We start from the raw sequence: 22,733 nt of genomic DNA on the forward strand, positions 1-22,733 counted from the left end.
GCTAAAAATGCCAGCTCCCTTTAAGACATTTTTAAATGTGAAGACATGGCTATCAGGAAACTTACACTTTATTTTCCATGTATTTAAATATGTATTGTCAATGTTTCAACATGTAGAAAATGTAAGGGTGGTAAGATGCAGACCAGACTTTTAGCTCTGTGTAAGCAGAGGGTTTTAATACCCTTCTGAAAAAGTGCAAACCTTTCTGAGAACACTCCATCCCTTCCCTCCCTGATAGGACTGTAGGTGTTATTCAGCAGATAAATGGCATCTATACTACCATGGTTTTGAGCATGAAATTGTTACAAATAGCTGATTATATGGACTGAGCTGCAATCTGTTGCATATCTCTTATTTATTGTTTTGTAATTATAGGGTTTACTCTTGGGACCCTACCAATTTCATGGCCATGAAAAATGTGTCAAAGACCATGAAATAATCCCTTCTTTGTTCTCCCGGTGCTTCTTATAGTCTGGCCACATGGGGAGGGACAGGAGTTACCATTTCCCTGCACGGCCACTCTTAAAGAGAAAATGACCCACTTCTGGAGGCAGCACAGAAACGAGGGTGGCACATCCTCACGTCTACCCTGCAGCAGCCCCAGAGCTGTGTTCCGGGCTTCTGTCCTTCCTCCCTTGGTTCCCAGCTCAGGGCTTCTGCTCCACATTGCCCCCACTTGGGCTAGAGGCTTTTGCCCCTCACAGCTGCAGCTGGAGCCCAGGCTTCCTGTCCCCCCCCTCCTCTCGTGGCTGCAGTCAGTACATGGGGCACCTGGCTTGGGGCTTCTGCCCCCTACTGCTTGAGTTTGTCAAAACAGAGGGCCTCTGTTGCAGACTCTCTATGCCTCTTTTGGACATGAAGCGTGTAGAAATGTGTAAGCAGTCTTAACATGGGTTGGGAATGCGGGGGGGAGGGCTTCAGCCAAGAGTCCCAACCCAAGACAGAGTGGTTGGACCTGTGGTTCCACTCAGAATGAAGTGCCAGACACCAGGCATTCACCTAAGAGGGGTACTCCAAAGGGACAAAAAGGGGTTTAACCAGGACACATTCCAAATCATTTCAGTGAACTGTTTGTTCCAGGTTCACGACATCTGCTGTCTCAGCAGAGTAAAGAACACAGCTGCCTTTATTGCTTTAAATATGCAGTTGACTATTACAGAAGAAACACAGAACCCTTCACTCAGCTTTTGGCAGATACAAATGCTTTTCATTTTATCTTTTACTATATTTTTGTCTTGTTTTTACTCTCACTTCAGGTTTTAAATTAAGGAAGCGGTCCATCACTAATGAACCTACAGGAGGTACTGGAGGGACAGGAAATTGCCCTCATCTTCTTGAAGCTATCCCATGTGAGGAGCCCTCTTGCTATGACTGGCGAATAGTGAAACTAGAAGAGTGCATACCAGACAATGAGAAGCAATGTGGACCTGGCACTCAAGTTCCAGAGGTGGTCTGTATCAACAGCGATGGTAAGATGTTCGCTCAACAAATGTGTGGTTTTAGTCAGTCACTTGTCTCAGGGTATGTCTACACTATCCCCCTAGTTCGAACTAGGGAGACTAATGTAGGCATTCGAAGTTGCAAATGAAGCCCGGGATTTAAATATCCTGGGCTTTATTTGCATGTTCCCGTCTGGCCGCCATTTTTAAATCCCCTTAGTCTGGACTAACTGCCCGCGGCTACACGTGGCAGTCAAACGTTAACTTGAACTAAGTCCTTAGTTTGAGTTAACTGTTACACCTCATTCCACTAGGTATAACAGTTAACTCGAACTAAGGACTTAGTTCAAGTTAACGTTTGACTGCCGCGTGTAGCCGCGGGCAGTTAGTCCGGACTAGTGGCATTTAAAAATGGTGACCCAACAGGAACATGCAAATAAAGCCCAGGATATTTAAATCCTGGGCTTCATTTGCAACTTTGAATGCCTACATTAGCCTCCCTAGTTCGAACTAGGGGACTAGTGTAGACATACCCTCACAGATTGAGAGTGAAAATGTAATATTCCTGATTTCGCTCAGGATAGTCAATGTTTGTGGTGAAGCCTTTCAATTAGAATTCATTGTTCTTCATATATTGGCCATGTATGGTGTGGCCACCAAATGATGTAGTACTGGGCTCTTCTTTCCATAGATTTTTTTTCAGAGGAATCCTCTTTAGTGGCCTCTTGAGAAAGAGAAGCTGAAAATAAACAATAAATGAAAAATGAACAAGAAGACATGGAGTTATTGCTCAATGGGTCAACTTCGCTGAATTCACTGATGTAATTTCACTGATAAATTTGTCCCACTGAGCAATACACATAAATATTAAGGGTGAGCAAAGTAAAGTGCCTTGTTGTTAGAAATATCTGGGAGCTAGATAATCTCTTTGTATTAAAAAACAAAGTATGTGATGTGTGCTATGAAGTTGGTTTGACAACCTGTGACATGCATCACTTTTCCTCACTTGCCCATCTAGCTATAATAAATGAAAGCAGACAGGCGGGGAGAAGAGGGAAGAGAGAGAGAGAGAGAGAGAGAGAGAATATTAAGTCTTAACAATTCAAGCTACACATTTAAAATATATTAATCTGCAAAAGGCTCCTGTATGAATGTTGAGAGTGTTTATTAGTAATGTTACAGTCTACTCAGAGCTGCATATACATTAAAATAATTGTACTGGCTACAAGTATCAGAGGGGTAGCCGTGTTAGTCTGAATCTGCAAAAGCGACGAGGAGTCCTGTGGCACCTTATAGACTAACTGAAGTGTAGGAGCATAAGCTTTCGTGGGCAAAGACCCACTTCGTCAGATGCATGTAGTGGAAATTTCCAGAGGCAGGAATAAATATGCAGGCCAGGATCAGGCTGGAGATGACCAGGTGGATCCAATCAAGGAGGATGAGGCCCCCTTCTAGCAGCTGATCTGGAGGTGTGAATTCCAAGAGAATAGAAGCTGCTTTTGTAGTTAGCAAGCCATTCACAGTCTTTGTTTAATCCAGAGTTGATTGTGTCAAACTTAAAGATGAACTGTAGCTCAGCAGTTTCTCTTTGAAGTCTGGTCCTGAAGTTTTTTTGCTGCAGGATGGCTACTTTTAGATCTGCAATTGTGTGTCCAGGAAGATTGAAGTGTTCCCCTACAGGTTTTTGTATGTTGCCATTCCTAATATCAGATTTGTGTCCATTGATTCTTTTACGTAGGGACTGTCCTGTTTGGCCGATGTATATAGCAGTGGGGCATTGTTGGCACATGATGGCATATATTACGTTGGTGGATGTGCAGGAGAATGTACCAGTGACAGTATGGCTGATCTGGTTAGGTCCTGTGATGGTGTTGCTGGTGTATATATGTGGGCAGAGTTGGCACCGAGGTTTGTTGCAAGGATTGGTTCCTGAGTTCGAGTTATTATGGTGCGGTGTGTAGTTGCTGGTGAGAATATGCTTCAGGTTGGCGGGTTGTCTGTGGGCAAGGACCGGCCTACCTCCCAAGGCCTGTGAGAGCGAGGGATCATTGTCCAGGATGGGCTGAAGATCACTAATGATGCGTTGGAGAGGTTTTAGCTGGGGACTATAGGTGATGGCCAGTGGTGTTCTGTTGGTTTCTTTCTTGGGCTTGTCCCGTAGCAGGAGGCTTCTGGGTACACGTCTGGCTCTGTCAATCTGTCTCCTCACTTCCTCGTGTGGGTATCGCAGTTTACAGAATGCTTGTTGAAGGTCTTGTAGGTGTAGGTCTCTGTCTGAGGGGTTGGAGCATATGCGGTTGTACCTCAGTGCTTGGCTGTAAACAATGGATCGTGTGGTGTGTCCGGGATGGAAACTGGAGGCATGCAGGTAAGTATAGCGGTCGGTAGGTTTTCTGTATAGGGTGGTATTGATATGACCGTCACTTATTTGTATCGTGGTGTCCAGGAAATGGACCTCCCGTGTAGATTGGTCCATGCTGAGGTTGATGGTGGGGTGGAAGCTGTTGAAATCATGGTGAAATTCTTCCAGAGTCTCCTTCCCATGGGTCCAGATGATGAAGATGTCATCGATGTAGTGTAGGTAGAGAAGGGGTGTAAGTGGACGAGAGCTGAGGAAGCGTTGTTCCAGGTCAGCCATAAAAATGTTGGCGTATTGTGGGGCCATGCGGGTGCCCATAGCAGTGCCACTGGTCTGGAGGTATATGTTGTCACCAAATCTGAAATAGTTGTGTGTGAGGATAAATTCACAGAGTTCAGCCACCAGTTGTGCTGTGGCATCATCAGGAATACTGTTCCTGACAGCTTGTACTCCATCTGCATGTGGGATGTTTGTGTAGAGAGCCTCTACATCCATGGTGGCTAGGATGGTGTTTTCTGGAAGATCACCTATGCATTGTAGTTTTCTCAGGAAATCCGTAGTGTCACGAAGGTAACTGGGAGTGCTGGTGGCGTAGGGTCTGAGCAGAGAGTCCACATAGCCAGACAGTCCTTCAGTAAGAGTGCCAATGCCCGAGATGATGGGGCGTCCGGGATTTCCAGGTTTGTGGATCTTGGGTAATAGATAGAACAACCCTGGTCGGGGCTCTAAAGGTGTGTCGATTTGTTCCTGTGTTTGTTTGGGGAGTGTCCTGAGCAGATGGTGCAGTTTCTTAGTATATTCCTTAGTGGGATCTGAGGAAAGTGGCCTGTAGAATTTGGTATTGGAGAGTTGTCTGGCAGCCTCCTTTAGGTAGTCAGGCCTGTTCATGATGACAACAGCACCTCCTTTGTCAGCCTCTTTGATTATAATGTCAGAGTTGTTCCGGAGGCTGTGGATGGCATTGCGTTCTGCACGACTGAGGTTACCAGGCAAGCGATGCTGTTTTTCCACAATTTCTGCCTGTGCACGTCGGCGGAAGCATTCTATGTAGAGGTCCAGACTGCCATTTCGGCCCTCAGGAGGAGTCCATGTGGAGTTCTTCTTCTTGTGCTGTTGGTGGGAAGGTATCTGTGTGTCAGTGCACTGTTCAGTGTCGTGTTGGAAGTATTCCTTGAGACGGAGACGGCGAAAGTAGGCTTCTAGATCACCGCAGAACTGTATCATGTTAGTAGGGGTGGCGGGGCAAAAAGAGAGTCCCCGAGATAGAACAGATTCTTCTGCCGAGCTGAGTGTGTAGTTGGAGAGGTTGACGATATTGCTGGGTGAGTTAGGGGTACCATTGTTGTGGCCCCATGTGGCAGGTAGGATTTTAGACAGCTTACAGTCCTTTTTCCTCTGTAGAGAAGTGAAGTGTGTAATGTAGATCTCCTGTCTTGTTTTAGTAAAGTCCATTTGTGCAAAAGGTTGGTGTTTTATGAGAGACTCCAGATTGGAGAGCTCTTTTTTGATGTTTTCCTGTTTGCTGTACAGGATGCTGATCAGGTGGTTCCTCAGTTTTTTGGATAGTATATGGCATAATCTCTCACTGTAGTCTGTGCAGTATGTAGATAGCAATGGATTTTTCACCTTCAGTCCATTTGGTATAATGTCCATCCGTTTGCATTTGGAGAGAAAGATGATATCTGTTTACTGGCTACAGTAAAGCAAAGACCTGTAAATACCGTATATAGGATTAACCAAGAGATCACCAGTTAAGCATTTAGAAGCTGCACCAAATGTTGTTTTGTAATTAAACTGGGCACAGGGAGTTGGAATTGATTACTTGTGCAAACTCTGGATCTAGGTTTGAGCTTTAGCTCTATGTTTTGTTTCAGAATTGAGTTTGGGGCTCAGTTGAGAAAACTGAGAAAATACAATATAATTTTCATTTTTATGTTCATAGCAAAGAGGATTCTGTGTTTAGTACCTAACAGTTTTCATCCCTGGAAGGAAACTGATAATGTAGAATGACATAAAAACATGATTTATATTTTATTCTCCTTGCACAGCAACATTCTTTTATACAAGAGTTCCCTTCCTGTCCTTTCTCCACAATAAGGGCTCGTCTAGACTACGCCCAAGTTCTGAAAGAGGATATGCAAATTTCACGGGAATTTGCATATCTTCTTCTGATCTCACTTTCGAAAGAAGAGTTTTCGAAAGTGAAAGTTGCTGGCATGCATTTTTTTCGGCAAACTCCCCCTTTTTCGAAAAGCCACGTAAACCTCATTTTTTGAGGAAGAGTGGCTTTTCGAAAAGAGGGGGGCGGTTGCTGAAAAAAACACATCTCGACTACTTTCACTTTCAAAAGCTCTGCTGTGAAAAGTGAGATCTGAAGAAGATATGCAAATTCCTGCAGAATTTGCATATCCTCTTTCAAAACTTTGGCGTAGTCTAGACAAAGCCTAATAGTACAGTTCTTTCCTATGAAAACTAATTTTGATGAAAAATGTCCCTTTGCCATACATGAATATTTTTGCTTGCCAATTCTGATAATGAAGTTTGTCATAAAAATTCAGTGCAATCTGCAAACAGGAAAAAAACCCCATACTTTTCATTTTACTTTATTTTACGTTTCTCTTCTTTTCTTTAGTGGTAGAGGGCAGAATTTGTTTTCTCTTCCATAACTTTTGATCTGTTCAGTATGTTTTTCAATAGTGTAGATTTTCTTGTCCCTATCTGGATTATTGTAACGATAATATATCTTGGAGCATGTGGTTGAATCACTTAACCATAGCCTTTTACAGAGAGGTGGGCAGTTCTTTGTTTGACCCTGATCCAAAGGCCACTGAAGTCGATGGGTGTACTTCTGTTGTCTTGAATGAGCTCTGGATCAGGTCCTTAGTGATGGACTTAGGACAGAATTTAAATTGGAGGGGAGTTGGGATTGCTTGTTTTCAGATATTTACTCTGTGTTTTTCTCTGAACCTTACTGAATTGTTGTTGATCAGTGTAGTTTGTTGCTGAGTAGTATACACCTATAGTTTGCTGATGTGAGTGCATTTGTCTTTTCACCAGTGATTAGTCTGGCTTCTGTGTAGGTTTGTGCAGAGGCTGGATAGTGGGCATGGATTGCATAGACATAAACTGTATAATTCAGGAGGTGAAAAAGAAGCTTTTAGGATGTCTCTTGGCTGTCACGAGGTAGCGCTGCCAGTTATCTGTAATGATGTAGGATACTGTTATACTTGAAAGAATGTCACAGGATCTTTTTAAAGGGATAAGGCAAAATGCCATCTTTATTGAAAATGTAACACTATTCTGATATATGCATATTCACACGTAACCACATACAAACCTGCTTTCCACAGAAGCAGCAGGGGAGACAGGTAGGAGCTGACTTAGAAACTGACTCCTTACAAGCACCAGCTTAGAGGAGAGGCACCCCACCTCTGAGGGTGGCAGGGTGGAATGCTGAAGCAGCCTCTCTCTGCAGGGAGCCTGGGCCCCCCATTGACAGAGGCTGCTACTTCAGAAGAGTCTCTGTCCGCAGTGGTCCCAGGCTCGCTGTGCACAGAGGCTGCTCCATGGGATACTCAGGCCCCCCGCAAACATGGGTTGCTGCCCACTGATACAGAGGCCGCAGTACAGGTTAGCAGGGGGCTCCCTAGGAGTGGGGCTGGAGTTTGGGAGAGCACTGGCTGCCAGCCCTGCTTTCGGGGAGTATTTTAGTAACATTTATTGCGGCTACACTATTACTAAAATACAAGATATCTAACATCCCTAATCTGTACTTCACTCATGATCAGTAAGACCTGTCTCCTATGTGGGGTTCAGTAGCAGTGCTGATACTGTAGAATAGTATCCTAGAGAATCCAGAAGAAAAAAGATGACCCTACATCTTGCTATCCATTGGAAGGATGCCTGCACCCTGTAACCAGGTTCTTCTCCTGCTTGGCCACTATGCTGTTTTTTTCTGTCGCTGCCTTCTCCCTCTCCTGCAGGGCCACCTTCAGCTGCTCAATGGGCATCCTTTTCTTCTGAAGGGCCCACTCACCTTTTCTGAGGTAAGCTCTTCCATGGTGCAGATACAGGTGTGGTTAAGGAACCAGGAGATGGATGTGGTAGCTCCTGCTCCTCTTCTTTATCAGAAGGGATCTGAGGCAGAGCTGGGGAGTGTCACACTTGGCACTGTTGGTGAGGGTGACTCCACAGGAGCAATGTCTCTGCATCACCACTGCTACTCATAACCTTCATACAGAGGTGGCAGGTAACAATAAGGGATTGTCTACACTGGGAAATTATTTTGAAATAACTTATTTTGAAATAGCGTGTCCCCATACAGGGAAGCTTTGAAATTGGTCTGAAGTAGGTTCCCTTAATGTGGACGTGCTACCTCAACTTAGAGCCCCAAGAAGCACTGAAGAGTAATTACTTTGAATGACTGTGGTGGGGAGTAGTTATTTTGAAATAGCAGCAGTGGAGCATCCACTTTTGGAAGTTGAAATAACTTTTGAAATAAGCATTTTTCCTCATGGAAAGCAGGAGTTGTTATTTCAAAATAACTAGCCCTTTATTTTGAAATAACAGGCTTGGTAGTATGGACGCTCCGCTTGTGATTTCAAAGTAAGGGGAGTTCTTTCGAAATAACTCCCTAGTGTAGACCATGGCTATGTAGCTTCCCTGGAACTTTGCATACTGTTTATGAGTTAATTCCTCTGATCTGCTCCTCCTGCACTTCTGTTATTACTGCTCCTTCTCTTTTTCACTGCTACCTCTCTTTGGTTCTCTTGCTGCATGATTCTACCCTTTTTCTTTATTCCTCTTCTTGTCTCTCTCACCCTACACAATCAGTCCACCAAGTAAAACAAAATCATGAGATTCCTTATTTTCTTAGCATTTTGCTTGTAAAAATTAAAACCTGTTTTTCAAAGTAATTTTTAAAAAATTTTTAAATGATTAAAATTGCAGAGGGGAGTTAGAAATATTATTTGTGGCCCATCAGGAATGGACCCCAGAAAGTTGAAGGATATTCAAGAATATTTACTATTTATCTCCAGAGTGGCATCCAAGTTTACAATATTTAGCACTAGGAAACATGGCTATCAGGAGCCACAAAGTAGTGCAAAGCCTCACGTTTCCACAGTGAGAATTTTCCCAAGTGCTGCTGCTGGTAAGGAAGCGTAGGACCAGCCTCGAAATTGCACTGGTAACTTACTACTGTTTAGTTTATCCATTTATTCCAAAACCTTCTCTATCAACATCTCTATCTAGGATAGTGCCTCAGATTGTCACCTAAATTCCAATTTTAAATTCCTCTCCTGGGACAGTGCAGGCGTGTCAATTTCTGGTACTAGCCATCAGGGCGACGGGAGGCTCCGGGTCGTCAGCTAGCCCATTTACTGTCTGGTTTCTGTTTATGGTAGAGTCAGGGACAGGCAGCACACCTGCGTTCCCAGGGCATCAAAGACTGACTGCCTTTCTCTTGCTCTCTGGGGGGGGGGGGGTGGGGGGACAAGATGGGGTTCGTGTCTGGCTACACATGGTTGGCTACTTTTGTGTTTTGTCCAGTTATTGCACTCCAGCACTGACTTTCTTCTGCCTAGACAACAGTTGTTTAGAACTATCTCTTTGCCATGGTTTTCTGATTTCTCTTACATGCTGCATATTGCTTTCCTGGTAAAGGATAATTGTAATGTCTCATGCTGATGCCTGTCATACTGAATTGAAATTTTATACATATTTTTCCTCAGATTTTAATAGTAGCCATGATCAAGCTTTACAGATTTAATTATATTTTCCACCAAGGTGCACTGCATCGCTTTGGTCTTGGGAATTAGTTTGTACATTTCTTATGAATTGTATGATTACAGTAAAGCAACATGATCTAATGACCAAAGCTGTCAAGTATAATTCATTCCCTGTGGTACACAAGAGGATCTGTAATGCAGCCTGCATCCTGCTGAGATATTATGTGTTGAGGTGAGTTGCAGAAATTACTTGCAGCTCCTTTTCCTGGTCACCACTGACTGCTGTTGTGCCTGCTATACAAGCAGCCTCTTTACCTCCATTCCTGGCAGAAGGGCAGGGGTAGAAAAAAGATGGCATCAGCAACAAGTGGAGGTGGTAACTGAAAGTGAGGGGTCCGCTGCCTCTCCCAGGTATCCTCCATCTTGCTGCCCCAAACTGCTTGCAGATAATACTGCCCATCCTCCCCTGCCAAGAGACTTCCAAACAGCTCCCACCCCTCCCTTAACTATCCCCCCAGAAAGCACTCATAGGTGCTTCTAGAACCAGCTCCATGTCATACACCTCTTCCCAGACTGGCTGGGGAAGTGTGCACTGACGATCAGTGGAAGTTCATGATTGTATGTGAATTCAATACTTAGAGCTTGTGTGACCTAAAAAGCACATGCTGAGTTTCAGAAAACTTGGCAACTCTGAATGACACAATGGAGAAGAAACAACATTAGGAGAAAATATTAATCAGCATCAAAGTTTGTTGTATGGAACTGAAGCTCAACAAATTTTCTTCCTTGAAAATTCTTTCTCTTCTTAAACAATTTCCATCTAGCTTTCCCTGTCTAAAGATGGCTGTGACTTAAACTCAAATTAAAAAGCTAGAGCTTAAATCAACCTCTCCAACAGAGGAATTGGTGAAAGGAGCTTACATACTTTAAAATGTATATGTATTTTTTCCTTAGGCTTCTGCATTATGCATTGAAATAAACTGTTATTTTAGATTTAACTATATATGTTGCATGGTAAATTCATTGTTTTATCATAAGCCATATTATAAAACTCATCAGTATCTTCTCTTTTTGCTGGTTCTTGCATCACTAAATGTGTTTGAAATACAATTAGCTGGGATATCATTTTTCAACTTGAGGCCTCTGATTTTATAATTAGAAGCAAATAACTATTCGTAGGGGCATTTCATATAATTAGGATGAGTTTATTCCATTTTTTGGAAAGATAGGAGCCATTACAGCCTTTGAGACAATAGATTATCCTTCATTGTTACTGCTGGAGGCCTGTGATTGTCATTCTCTTTGCACAGCAGATTGAAGTAATCAAAATTTTCATTCAGGCTGAAAAATCTGACAGTCAGTAACCTCAGGTTGTCATGGTTTGGATTATAATGAATTTAGATGTATGGTGGTATAGAAATAGAACTTCAACCCTTTTTAAAAAAATGTTTATTCTGGCTTCTCAGACTTTGTATCAATGCTTCTTATAAAAGAGTTGTTTCAGGAAAACTGTTTTCTCATGCGACAGCAGCAAAATTAGATCAAGCCTGATCAAAATTTTATCTCCTATAAATTGTTTTGATAGATGTCTGTGATGATGGGTGAAGAATTTTCTGTTCTTGAGATTAACCTCTGTGAATAACAAAGTTACTTAAATGTTAAACTTCTGTGTAGAGATTACATGGTATTATTGCAGATAAGCGTTTTTGCCCTTAAAATAGATATATATTTAAATTTAACTGGATTTAATGCAGTTGATAAGTTCTGGTCAGACAGTGGTGTAAAGTGAATTCCTCTATATTCATCTACCACTCAGACACAGCGTGGTCAGTGCTATCTTTTCTGTCAATGTTTCTTTAGCCTCCCAAAACCTTGTCTACACTAGAAAATTTGCTAATAATTTTTGGTATAAGTGCAAATTCTAGTGTAAACAGGGCACAAACAGTTTTTTCTTCATGTTTTCCTATCCTGTAGGTCTTTATCAGAGTTTCCCTTATTGCTGGCCCCACTACTAAAAAATGGCCACAGAATTTCCTAGCATAGATAAATCCAAATAGTAAAAAGAAAGTGGTTCATTCATTGTGTTCATTCACTTCCTGGGGTTTCTGCTGAAACTGCCTGCCCGGGTACCAGTTGTAATGATCTCTGTGACATAGTCCTGACCGCTCTCTGAAATTGCCTGCTTGTTTGACCCAAAACACTAAATAGAGCCCATGTTCAGTTAAAACTGATGCACAATAGACCTGCAAGGGAGTCAGAGGTGAAAAATTTAGTATCCTATTATATGTGCCTGCAGAATTACCCTATCAAATTCCATTTGCTCTGATACGTATGTGAAAAAGTTTTTAACTGTATTTATAGTCAAACTAAAGTTAACTTACCCATATCATAAAAAACTACATAAAGGACAGTTACAGAAGTCTGTGAATAAACTATTGATCTGAAATCTTTTTAACATAGAGGCATCGTTTTGTATAACTGTGCTATGCTTGATGGAAGATGCCTCATTTTGGGGGGAGGGCAGATTCATCATGGGCCTTGTGACCACATTATTAAAAACACCACAACCATCAGCCATCCATCCACATACACATGTCATCAAGAATAGAAGTCATGACTCTAAGCTACATGACAATTCTACAAAACCAACTAGAAGTCGTGTGATACTATAAAGACCAACAGATTTATTTGGGGTTAAGCTTTCATGGGCAAAGACCCACTTCATCAGATGCCCATGATAACTTATGTCCAAATGTATCTGATAGTCTTTAAGACAGGAGTAGGGAACTTTTTTGGGTCGGGGACCACTGGCCCACAGAAAAATCACTCAGGAGCCACACAGAAGTGAGAAACTTAAAAAACCCTCATGGATGAGGCCTCTGAATTTTGTGGGCCCCTCTGGGCTCCAGGATGAGGCCAAAAATGAGTTCAGGAGTGAGTTGGGGGTGGGCAAAATGGGCAGGCAGAAGGGTATTGGAGTGGGGTGGGGTTACAGGGCCTGGACAATGGGGGAGTGCTTACCTGATGCAGGTTTCCAGGTATGCACATAGCTCCGTGTCCTTCACTGCTTTCAGCCAGCAGCCCTTGCTGCTCCTATTGGCCATGATTACAGCCAATCAGAGCGGTGGGCGTAAAGCCTCCAGGCAGCTCTTTGCTGCGCTGCCATTTTCCCAGCCAGGAGGAGGAAGGGGGGAGCAACAGCATGTGGAGCTGCTTCTTCTCCCCTCCTTCCACCAGGCAGAGCCTGTGTGTTGGATCTGTCCCTGATTTGCCTGACTGCAGCCTGTGAGGTTTGCATCTCTCTCCCATCCCCCCATGGCAGAAAGCTGGCACTGCCACTCAAAGCCCTCAGTGTGCCCATGGGGCTGGAGTACCGGTGCCAGTTCCCTGACGTGGGGGGGGGGGAGCCCCAAGTGTCAGGGGATGGATCTAGGCAAACTGGGGGCTAGATCTGGCCCCTGGGCCATAGGTTCCCCATCCCTATTTTAAGATGCCACAAGATTTCTCGCTGTTTTTGCAGATACAGACTAACACGCCTACTGTTCTGATACATGATAATTCTGAATATTTAAACGTTTTTCTTTTGTTGTAGACCCACTTTTTTATTCAACGATTCTCTGATGTACTTAGTTTCTCTTTATGGCGCTGTATGGTACTTTCTTTGATAGTAAGATAAGATGCACAAAGACTTGAATTTTCATTGTACTGTAGTGGTTTTTTTTTTAACTATTGCTTCATGACTGATTTCTGCATTTTGTCTGAATCTGTTACTACAGTATTAGGCTTTTCACCACTTCCAGTCAATTTTCTTTTTAAGGGAGGTAAAAGGCTTCTTTATGATGTCAGTTAACCTTTTTTGTATTGTAATGGTTGCACTTAAAATACTTTTATTGGTTTGGAACTTTTTACCTCCTGTACATTTAGAGCTTGATCCAACTCTCTGAAATCAGTGGAAAGGCTTCCACAGATATCAATGAGCATTGGTTCAATTCCATAATGGGTAAGAATAGTAACATAGACAAAAGTTTTGTGAGTAGGGTTAGTGTTTAAAGACTCTGCTTCTTCTATATTTATTCATTCAGACAGTCATACATATTGGTCCAGCATTATAGAATAAAATATCGGTGTGTGGTTTTGTTTGTGCTGGTTATTTAGAAAAAGAAGAAAGAGGAAAATATCCATTTTACAGCAATTTCAATTGTCATTTTTAAAAAGTTTTCATGGATCAGATTCAGAGCTCAATTACACAAAATTACTGAATTTGTTCTGTAGTAGCCTTAGTACAGACCATGGCCCACTGTCTCCAGTCAATCTATAGAAAACTACAGGAAATAATTACAGTTGCTTTCAGCAAGCCACATAATACTTGCAGGAACTGAGTTTATGTGCACCGTAGTCATTGTTTTATGAGATGAGATTTCTTAGGTAATATCATTAAGTGATTGATTAAGAATGTTCTCTTCTGGCTGACAGGTTTTTTGGCTGACCACCATGCTGCATTTAAAGTTGCATTAATATAGAAGCATTCTTTGGTAGGATTCTTTAAAATAAAACAAATAGGACATGATCATTGTAACCAAATCCTTAATTTATCTACCCACACAGAATTATCCACTATCTCTATCGGACATTTGGTGTAAATAAGGATTTGTTTCTAGAAGCATTGATGGGAGCTCTTAAATAAGATATGAAATGGCAATAAACATTTCATAGTACTGGACTGTGAAAAGCATTTGTAGTTAACCAGGTTTGCTATATATAGTATATTTCATGAAAGGATTGTAATTCTTTAACAACATTCAATGGATAGTGCTGTTTTAAGATTCATGATTATAGAACTGATATGAAGGAGATTACAATGTGATGATCTTTATGCTGATTAAATATATTTTTTAATTCAGTCAACCCAATTCTTTTTCATGTTTTTCAGCTTAGAATTAAGAGGGTGAACATCCTCAGTAAAACCTGGATCAGAATGGATGCCTTTGTATTTGTATGTCATAATATAGTTTCTTTTGGTGGACTGATTTAAAACACATCACTGTGTGTCCCATCACTTCCAAAATGATGTTTGTCTTTTGTCAAGGCACAAAGAATTTAGCTGCGAAGTTCCCATTATGGACACTCCCAATATCCTGTTTTTGGTGGGATAACCCAAATTTGCAGGTTGTACTTAAATATAGATCTTACAGATCAGTATTTCCTGTTTGAGACAGGGATGGACCTTCTTTAGTTCTATACATTGTTCTGCTAAAGCCACATCTAGGTGCTGCAATAAATTAGTGCTTTGTGCAGGAAGGTTCTAGATTAGATGGAATGCAGACCTAATATGGAGGGGAAGCCACAGAGAGTGGGACAAGGGAATATTGGAAATTGAGCTCCTCCACAGTGTGACAATCGGGCTAGTCCTCAGTCTCTATTTTGGAATTTATAAACTAGTTAATGTAGTTGCAAAACTTTTTGGACTTGGTCTGGCTACCCCTCTGTTATGACCTGAGTGGTGCTGTGGCCTTGAGTGCCAGGCTGCAATGCCTGGAGCACAGAGCCTAGCTCAGCTCCATTGGATAGGAACCACCCTGTGGGGTGAGTGTGAAGTGGACTCACTTTCTAAATTTACCCTCTATATTCATGCTGGGATTAGGATTGTGGTGCTGGTACCCCCTCAGCAGGCAAAAAGGAGGCAACACCAGAGAGGGAAGAGAGGGACACTAGTCTGTGATCTTGGACACCCCCCTTGAATTTGGACCCTGGATGGGTTGCAAAAAAAGACAACATGCAGTTACTGGGTTACCTTAGTAAAAAGTTTGGGAACCACTACAATCAAATATAGTTCATAGTATAGTGGACCTTTTGCTTCTAGTGTAATTTGTTGTTTGCTTTTGGAGACAGAGTTGCAGTTAACTGAAAACATGCTTTTTACCTATAGACAGAATTAATATTGAGTAAGTACATAACAAAGTTTTGTTTACATAATGCATCTTTGGTTGCAGGGTCACAGGTTGTGGGTGGGCCATTGGGTAAGCATTAGGTATGTGCTTTCAAAGACTATATGGTGAGGACTCTCACTCACATGGCTTTGTGGAGAGAAGTGGTTATATTTGCACTGGTGTCAGCCGACGGTCAGGGCAGTGTGTGTGTGTATGTTTCCGAGAAAAGGTTTAACGTCTGTGTCTTTACTGCTAGGACCGGGGTCCCATCGCAGAGGGTGGCCAGCAGGCCAACAGACGCCCCGTTATATAGGAAGAGCTTATTACACCTTAGATTTTAGCTGCTAGAACACAGGGGTTCCTTCGCAGCAGGCAGCCTAGGAAAGGCTGAAAAGGTGCCCCAACGGATCTTGTCACCTGGGAGTGACACAGATCCAAACGCCCAAGCTCTCCCTATGTCTGTCCCTTTATGACCGGCTGAAGTTCTTTTAAATTGTGCTTGGTTCTATTACAGCAACTGAAGGAGTCAGGTTAAAACTTAAACAGTTACAGGTTTATTTGAGGAAGCTTATATGGTTGCAATGGCTATTGTTCTATTTCTTAACTACTAGCAAAATATAGATCTTAAAAATGGTTACAAAGAAGATAAAGATAGAAAAATAGAAATAATGGTACCAAGTAACAGCTTACTCTTTCTATGTGTACACTTAAGACAGAGGACCACATCCAGGTACAATTTTTACCCCCTTCTGTGCCTCTCGACTCCAGCATGTCAGGCCAGGGCCGGTCCCTCAATTCCTAGGAAAGACGAAAATACGAAGTGGGCGTCCCCATAGAACCTCGGGAGGTCAAACACCTAACCCGACCAGCAGGTAGAGGGTAGAATGACACTCCAAGTGAGTGTGTGCTGGACCTATCTTATATACCCATGGGGTCACGTATTTCTCTTTCTTGTCTGTCATGCCAAATGGGGCTGGTCTGTCTTTTGTGAGACCAGTTCTTACAAGGGAGTTGTGAACTTAATTTACACTTGTATGAGAGAATTGAGATGATTAAATTGGAAGTACTGGACATTCTTTTCTCAGTGGGAAATTCCTCTCCCAGGGACTGTGTGTGTTCGAATCAACATAGGTGCCAGCCGGCCACTTCTTGCAGCCTCGAGGCCAGCTTATTGCCTTAATCGCTCTCTCCTCATATCTATGTTTTCAGCTTCTCAGGATCAGATGAGCCAGCATAGACTATGCTGATATTATTGCTCCTTCTCTGCCCTGTATGCTTCAGAGAGGCAAATAAGATGGATGAGGGGGGGGGGGGGGGGGGGGGGGGGGCAGTCTGTCTGGCTACAACTGGTCTAGGGCTTCTATGGGGTTTTTTTTTTTTGGAGTGAGTGAAGAATCCATATTTTTGTCTTTTGTCAAGGCACAATGATTTTAGCTGTGAAGGTCCCCATTATGGACACTCCCAGCATTTTATGTATGGTTTTGGTGGTATACTTGTTTTGATCTTACAGATCAGTATTTCCTGATTGAGGCAGGGACAATCTTTAGTTCTATGTTTGTTTAATACCCAGTGAAACTGGGACTTGGTCTTGAGTGGAGCTTCTAGGCTCCATCTTAATACAAATAACAAAGAGTGAAAACTAGGGAGAATTCTTTAATCCATACATTTTTAAAGGTAGTCAGTTTGATGCTTTTCAAGTTTTCCATTTTTGCTTTAAATCATGCTATTGTGAAAAAAATGAAAGGAGGAAAAATAATAATAATAATAAAATAAAGCACAGACTCTTTGAACTGTTTTTGCTGTATTGAATAGCTAGGATGTTTGGGGCTATCATGAACTGTTTATCAGTTTCTTTCTCTGCTTCTTCTTCTATGAGACATAGCTATTATAGTTTTGCTACTTTATTATGAAGAAGAAAAATGCTGCTTTAAAACATCATAATTTACATGAAACAAGCATAGAAACAGCTTACTTGCCTTGTCAAAACAAATTAAAACTTTTAAATATTTTCATAGAATCATAGAATACTAGAACAGAAAGAGACCTTAAGAGATCATCAAGTCCAGTCCCCTGCCCTCAAGGAAAGACCTGTATCTGCTGCTGCCGCCAAACAGCATGCTTCCAGTTCCAAATGAAGTATGGTTGAACAATCTGCTCATAACACTGAGGTTCTGCTGAAACAACTTGAGGCATTGAAGGAGAGTTACTAAACTATGCAAACAGCAAAGATTTTATTTGGTTACTTGTTGCATGTAATTCTGAAGTAATTTGTGTTTCTTAAGTAAACATAACTAAATAGGACTACAATAATGAAAAATGTCTTGATTGACTCGCTTCTTGTGGATGTCACGATAATGGGTCTTCAGGAGGAATGCAAATGAGGTGACGACAGCCACCTTATACAATAAGCTGAAAAGTTTATCTTTCACCAACCAAACCAACCAGGTTCAATTTCCCCCTCTACTTGGTGGAGAGATGCTGCCTGAGGGGTTTGTGATGCCCAGTGTTGGATTTCAGTGCCTAAGGTAGCACTCAGAAAGCTAAGGCCTTTTGTGAATCTAGTCCTTGGCATGGGAATTTAGGGCAAAATGTTCAAACTTGGATGCTTAATGGTAGGCTACTAAATTCATTTTTAGGCACCAAAATGAACATGGTTGTCAAAGGTACTGGGCATCTGAAGCTCCCATTGAAGTCACTGATAGTTATGGAAGTTTAGCATCTCTGTAAAATCAGTCCATTTTTAGGCAGCTGCCTGAATGTAGAGTAAAGACCCTAACTTTAGGCATTTGTGTTTAAAAATATAAGCTGTAGAAATTAGTGGCATACTACCAGCATTCTGGGAGCTGTTCTCCCATGGCTGCCTTTGTTCCGATCTTCCCCATTATTTCCTTTATCGTATTCAGTATCTGTAGTATAAAGTTTATAAATTTCCCCTCATATTTGAATAATCCTGATAAACAAGATCCTGAATCCAAATCTAGTTCAGTTGCAAAAATCAGACTTAAGGCACATTACTAGGATTTAATTAAAATTGGTTTAAATTCAGTGACTTTCCTTTGTTCTGTTATCACACTAATGTGAGGGGATTGGAGGTTTATTATAGGGGGGAAAAATACTTGAAACTTTGCACTCAGTCAGTTGTTACAGTAAAAAGGCATGTGGAAGCTTTCTTGTGCTGGCAGTTTCTCTTGTTGCCTGCTTCTGACAGAGTCTAAAACTGGCTGAATATCCAGTAATGAAAATATTTAAGGCATGGTTGTTGGCTTTTTTCCAATATTGTGTAAGAATTTTGGTCAAAGCAAGTTTTATGCATTCACTCTGTTAAACTTTATGGAATTTCTATTACATTTTCTAGAAACTAACTGGAGTAAGTCTTTATAAAATATTGTAAAAATATATTTTCCCATAGAAATTCTGTAAAGCACTTTGGTTTAGTAAAACCTGTTGTCCCTGGGCTATTGTCAAAATATCTTGCATCAGGATTTGTGATATCTTTATAAAATCACATATTAGTGTTTTGCCAAACATTTTTATAAATATATTAGTAATTTTCAAGTGATAGAATAACCCTTTAAAGCAGCATCGTGTCTTTTGTGTTTCTTTATAGCACCATCAGCACTTTATCTCTCCTCACCTCATTCTGTTTAAAAGTGGCCTATTGGCTTGATATATTGATCTGACTTAGTCCCATGCCTAAAATTGATTTTATTCTCAATGGCACTGTCATCAAACTTTCTTTTTCTTTTTTACCAAGATGGCATGTGATTGGTTTATTTGATTGTAAAAGGCAACTGTGCTTGGTTATAATCAATACACTTGTGTTGACTGCTTCTTATCATTCTCAATATGACTGCATTAACAAATCAACCCTGAAAATGTTCCAGATCTCTGTCAAACTGTACAGCAAAAACCTGCTGCTATTCGAGAGGAAATATTGTGCTGTTGTTGTGCAGTAGGTACTTTCTGGGAGACCATTCACAATGATGCTGTATTAAATGTACTGTGGTATAAATTTGTATTATGGACAATACTGTGGTAAAGTCAAAGCAACATTTTAATATTTGTTTTCTTTTAAACAGTTTACACTCTAATAATTCATTCATCTCTTAAATCTTTTCTATTGATAAAATGTTACCGTATATATTTGTGTCAGTGACTATTAGATGATAACAGAACAAGTGAAACGATCAGTAAATGTAACATCCAGAATAAGAGGAGGAATTTTCCCTTTATTTTCTAAGTTTTCCTTTTGTAATATCTACACTGTGTTTTCTCAGTTAATGCAGGTGGCATGTCAGCCAGCCATGCCAATTATTAAATTGACTGTGCTATATTGTAAGTGAATCAGGCCACATGATAGCAGTGCTAAAATGGGCCCTCAGCATGTGTGATATGGTCACTCAGCATGTGCCAGTTTATAAGCTAGAGAGAGGCCAGTTATCATGGCACGTTAGTACAGCTGAAACATTCTTTATTCTGAGACAGCTCCATGATCTCCAAAGGCTGGATTTAGTTTTTACCTCATGTACTACAGCCTGAGTGGAAGTAGAGTTAGAATGTCACAGTGAAAAATAAGAGATGGGGTTAATTAGTAAAAAATAAAAAAGACTAACAATGGAAACCAGGAAATGTGTCCTGGTGTTCTCATTGGTAACAAGAGAGAGGGGATAGGGCATTTTCCTCTTCTACCAGAAGAGAGATTTCAAGACTGAATGAAGTGTTTGCATTTTCAAGGGGAAAATTTAGGTCCCTCTGTCCACAGCATTTTTAAAATACACCTCTGAATTAACACTTTTATGGGAAATTATTTTTTCTTGTCTTCTTTGTTCTTGCTTCATCTGGCCTCCCTAGATATGTGACAGATGACGCTGAATTTTACATCTAAAAATGATATGGATGGGGAAATACTATTCCTCTCTTCTTTTTTTATACCTGTGTGTCAAGTCAGAGGTTGTATCTACATCATTGTAATGCTGATAGATGACTGCAATATAAATGGAGATACATATGTTTCTCCCATTATCAAACATTACAATAGGATTATGGGAGGCATTAATATTGTATCTCAAAGTGTGGGTTCATGTTTAGCTAGTATATATTGAAATTCAGTCCTCTAATTTTCAACAATTTTATGAGGAAACATGAGTTTTAAATGTGTTCCTGATGTTATTGTTTTCAAGATTTCGTCTTTCTGAGAAGGAATTTTTCTTTGGAGTTGTTTGTTGCTGTGAGTATTATGCGTAGTGAGAATCTGACCGGAGCTGCCCCAGGCTCCCCAGCTGCCAGGGAGCTGGGCTGCTGCCCATCATGGCCTCAGCCTTCCCTGGCAGCTGGAAAGCTGGGCTGCCAGTAGGGATGTCAATGTGTAGCTGATTACATGATTAACCGATAAGCCTGATTGTATTGGTTAATCCTATTGACTACATGCACTCCCCCTCCCCTTGCTGCCTCTGTATCAGAGGCAACAAGGGGAAGTGTAGAGGCAGGTGCCAGTGCCCATGGGGATCTGGCTTTTAAATCAACTCTGCATGAGCAATGGATCCTGCAGAGCAGCCTGCCCCTTCCCCACCACTGCACTGCTGCCTCTGATGGAGAGGCAGCAGCACAGAGGGTGTGGTGGGCAGGTGGGATTGGGTACACACGGGAAGCCAGCTTTCAAGCAGGCTGCCTGTACGTATCTGCTCCTGCGAAGCCACTTGTCCCCCTCCCCCACATACACACACTGCTGCCTCTCTCTGAGGAACCAGTGTGTGGGCGGGGAGAGGCGGGAGCCAATACATGCGGGGGGCCAACTCCACAGAGCCGCCTGCACCTCCTCACAGAGGCAGCAGCACTGGGGAGAAGGCGGGGGGATTGCTCCATAGGATGTTGTGCAGCCTTTGTCTGTGGGAAGCTCGGGCCCCCCACAAACAGGGGCTGCTGCTGCGGCAAGCTTTTAAATTGGCTCCCCTCATGGATCGGCTTTCCCCTGCCACTCTGTGCTCCTGCCTCTGCTACAGCAGCTCGGAGGCAGGAGGCTCCCCTGGAATGTAGACAGGAGCACACTGGCTGCCAGCCCTGCTTCCTCCAAGGGCTATCAAATAATGGTGTAACAACTAAGATTTTTTGTGATTACACCATTATTATTAATATCTAACATCTCTAGTTGCCACGTGTCATGGCCCCAGTCCCTCCTGGGTGTCTGGGCAGTGTAGGCAATTTTGGGAAGGCTCTTCTTCCCTTGACTACATTACTCTCCACCCATGTCCCTCTTCCTGAGTTTCTCTGGAAGAGAAATCTTTGCAGATTCCCAGACAGGGAACCAGAAAGTGGAGCCATGCAGTGGTCAATCTCTCTGGCATACTGTCCTTCAGATTCTGTAAATTTCTGTTCTGCTATCTGTGAAGGGATAACACCTTCTGAGTCTCTTCTGTAGCAGCTAATGTGCAGTGATGTGAAGGGATTAGCAAAAAGAGGCTGTGTTATCATCTGGGACTGAGGTAAGAATAGTAAGTTTACTGTGGAAGGACAGGAGGTAAGAAAAAGGGTCCAGGTATCTCTGGGTTAAAGAGAGATTTCTCTATGGATTCTTGGGTTTTGCAAACTCTGCATCCTAACTAATAAGAAAATCTTAACAGCCCACAAACACTTGTGTGTTTAGTGAAACATTTTCTATATTCAGCTCTACTTCTTCCCTTAGTTAGGAAGCACCCAGATCTGGTAGGTTTGAGCTCCATCTATCTTTGCCTGCCAGTTGTTTCTGCTTGGTCTCTAAATCCACTATCAATTAAAGAGGAAGGGATCTTTGTCTGATTCTTTTCAGGTTGCCCAAGGTAAGTATTATACAGTCATCTATATATTTGAGAGAGTTTGTCTGTCTGTGTGTCTGTCTCTCTGTTGTTCAAGAACTTCTCTTACAGTGTAAGAGCTGGGACACCAAATTTAGTATAGTTTCTTCTTCTCATAACTTAAAACAGGGTAAAGTTTTGGTTGTGCCAGGAAAATAGAATGTGCCTTCAATGGGATTGCTTTTCAGAAAATCATATGGAAAAGAGATAGCGTCACCAGGAAGGGCTGTCTGGGGGTGCGCTCCTCCCCCTTCCAAGATTGCCCCAGCCTTGAGCCTCCGACCCCACAAATGTCCTTTGGAGAGGGCAGGGGAGCTGAAGCTTCTCCCCCTCTGATTCATACAGGGAAAGTGCTGGCTGTTCCCCTTCACCAGAAAGCAAGGGGAAAATGAACAGTTTGCTCCATTCCTCTCCCTGCTTGAGGGGCGTAGGGGGGGCAGGTGAACCTGGAA

The 22,733-nt window shown here is 42.0% G+C and overlaps 1 protein-coding gene across 1 annotated transcript in view; it reads left to right on the forward strand.

Moving 5' to 3' along the window:
* THSD7A (thrombospondin type 1 domain containing 7A) overlaps positions 1-22,733 on the forward strand; it is a 540,091-nt gene that overhangs the window by 360,527 nt on the left and 156,831 nt on the right. Inside the window, exon 10 of the mRNA XM_089776685.1 lies at positions 1,257-1,469. Coding sequence (XP_089632811.1) covers positions 1,257-1,469 — 213 coding nt within the window. The remainder of the gene's footprint in view (positions 1-1,256; positions 1,470-22,733) is intronic.

This window comes from Pelodiscus sinensis, chromosome 2 (genome assembly GCF_052426305.1).
Source record: "Pelodiscus sinensis isolate ZL-2025 chromosome 2, ASM5242630v1, whole genome shotgun sequence".
NCBI classification, from domain to species: domain Eukaryota; kingdom Metazoa; phylum Chordata; order Testudines; family Trionychidae; genus Pelodiscus; species Pelodiscus sinensis.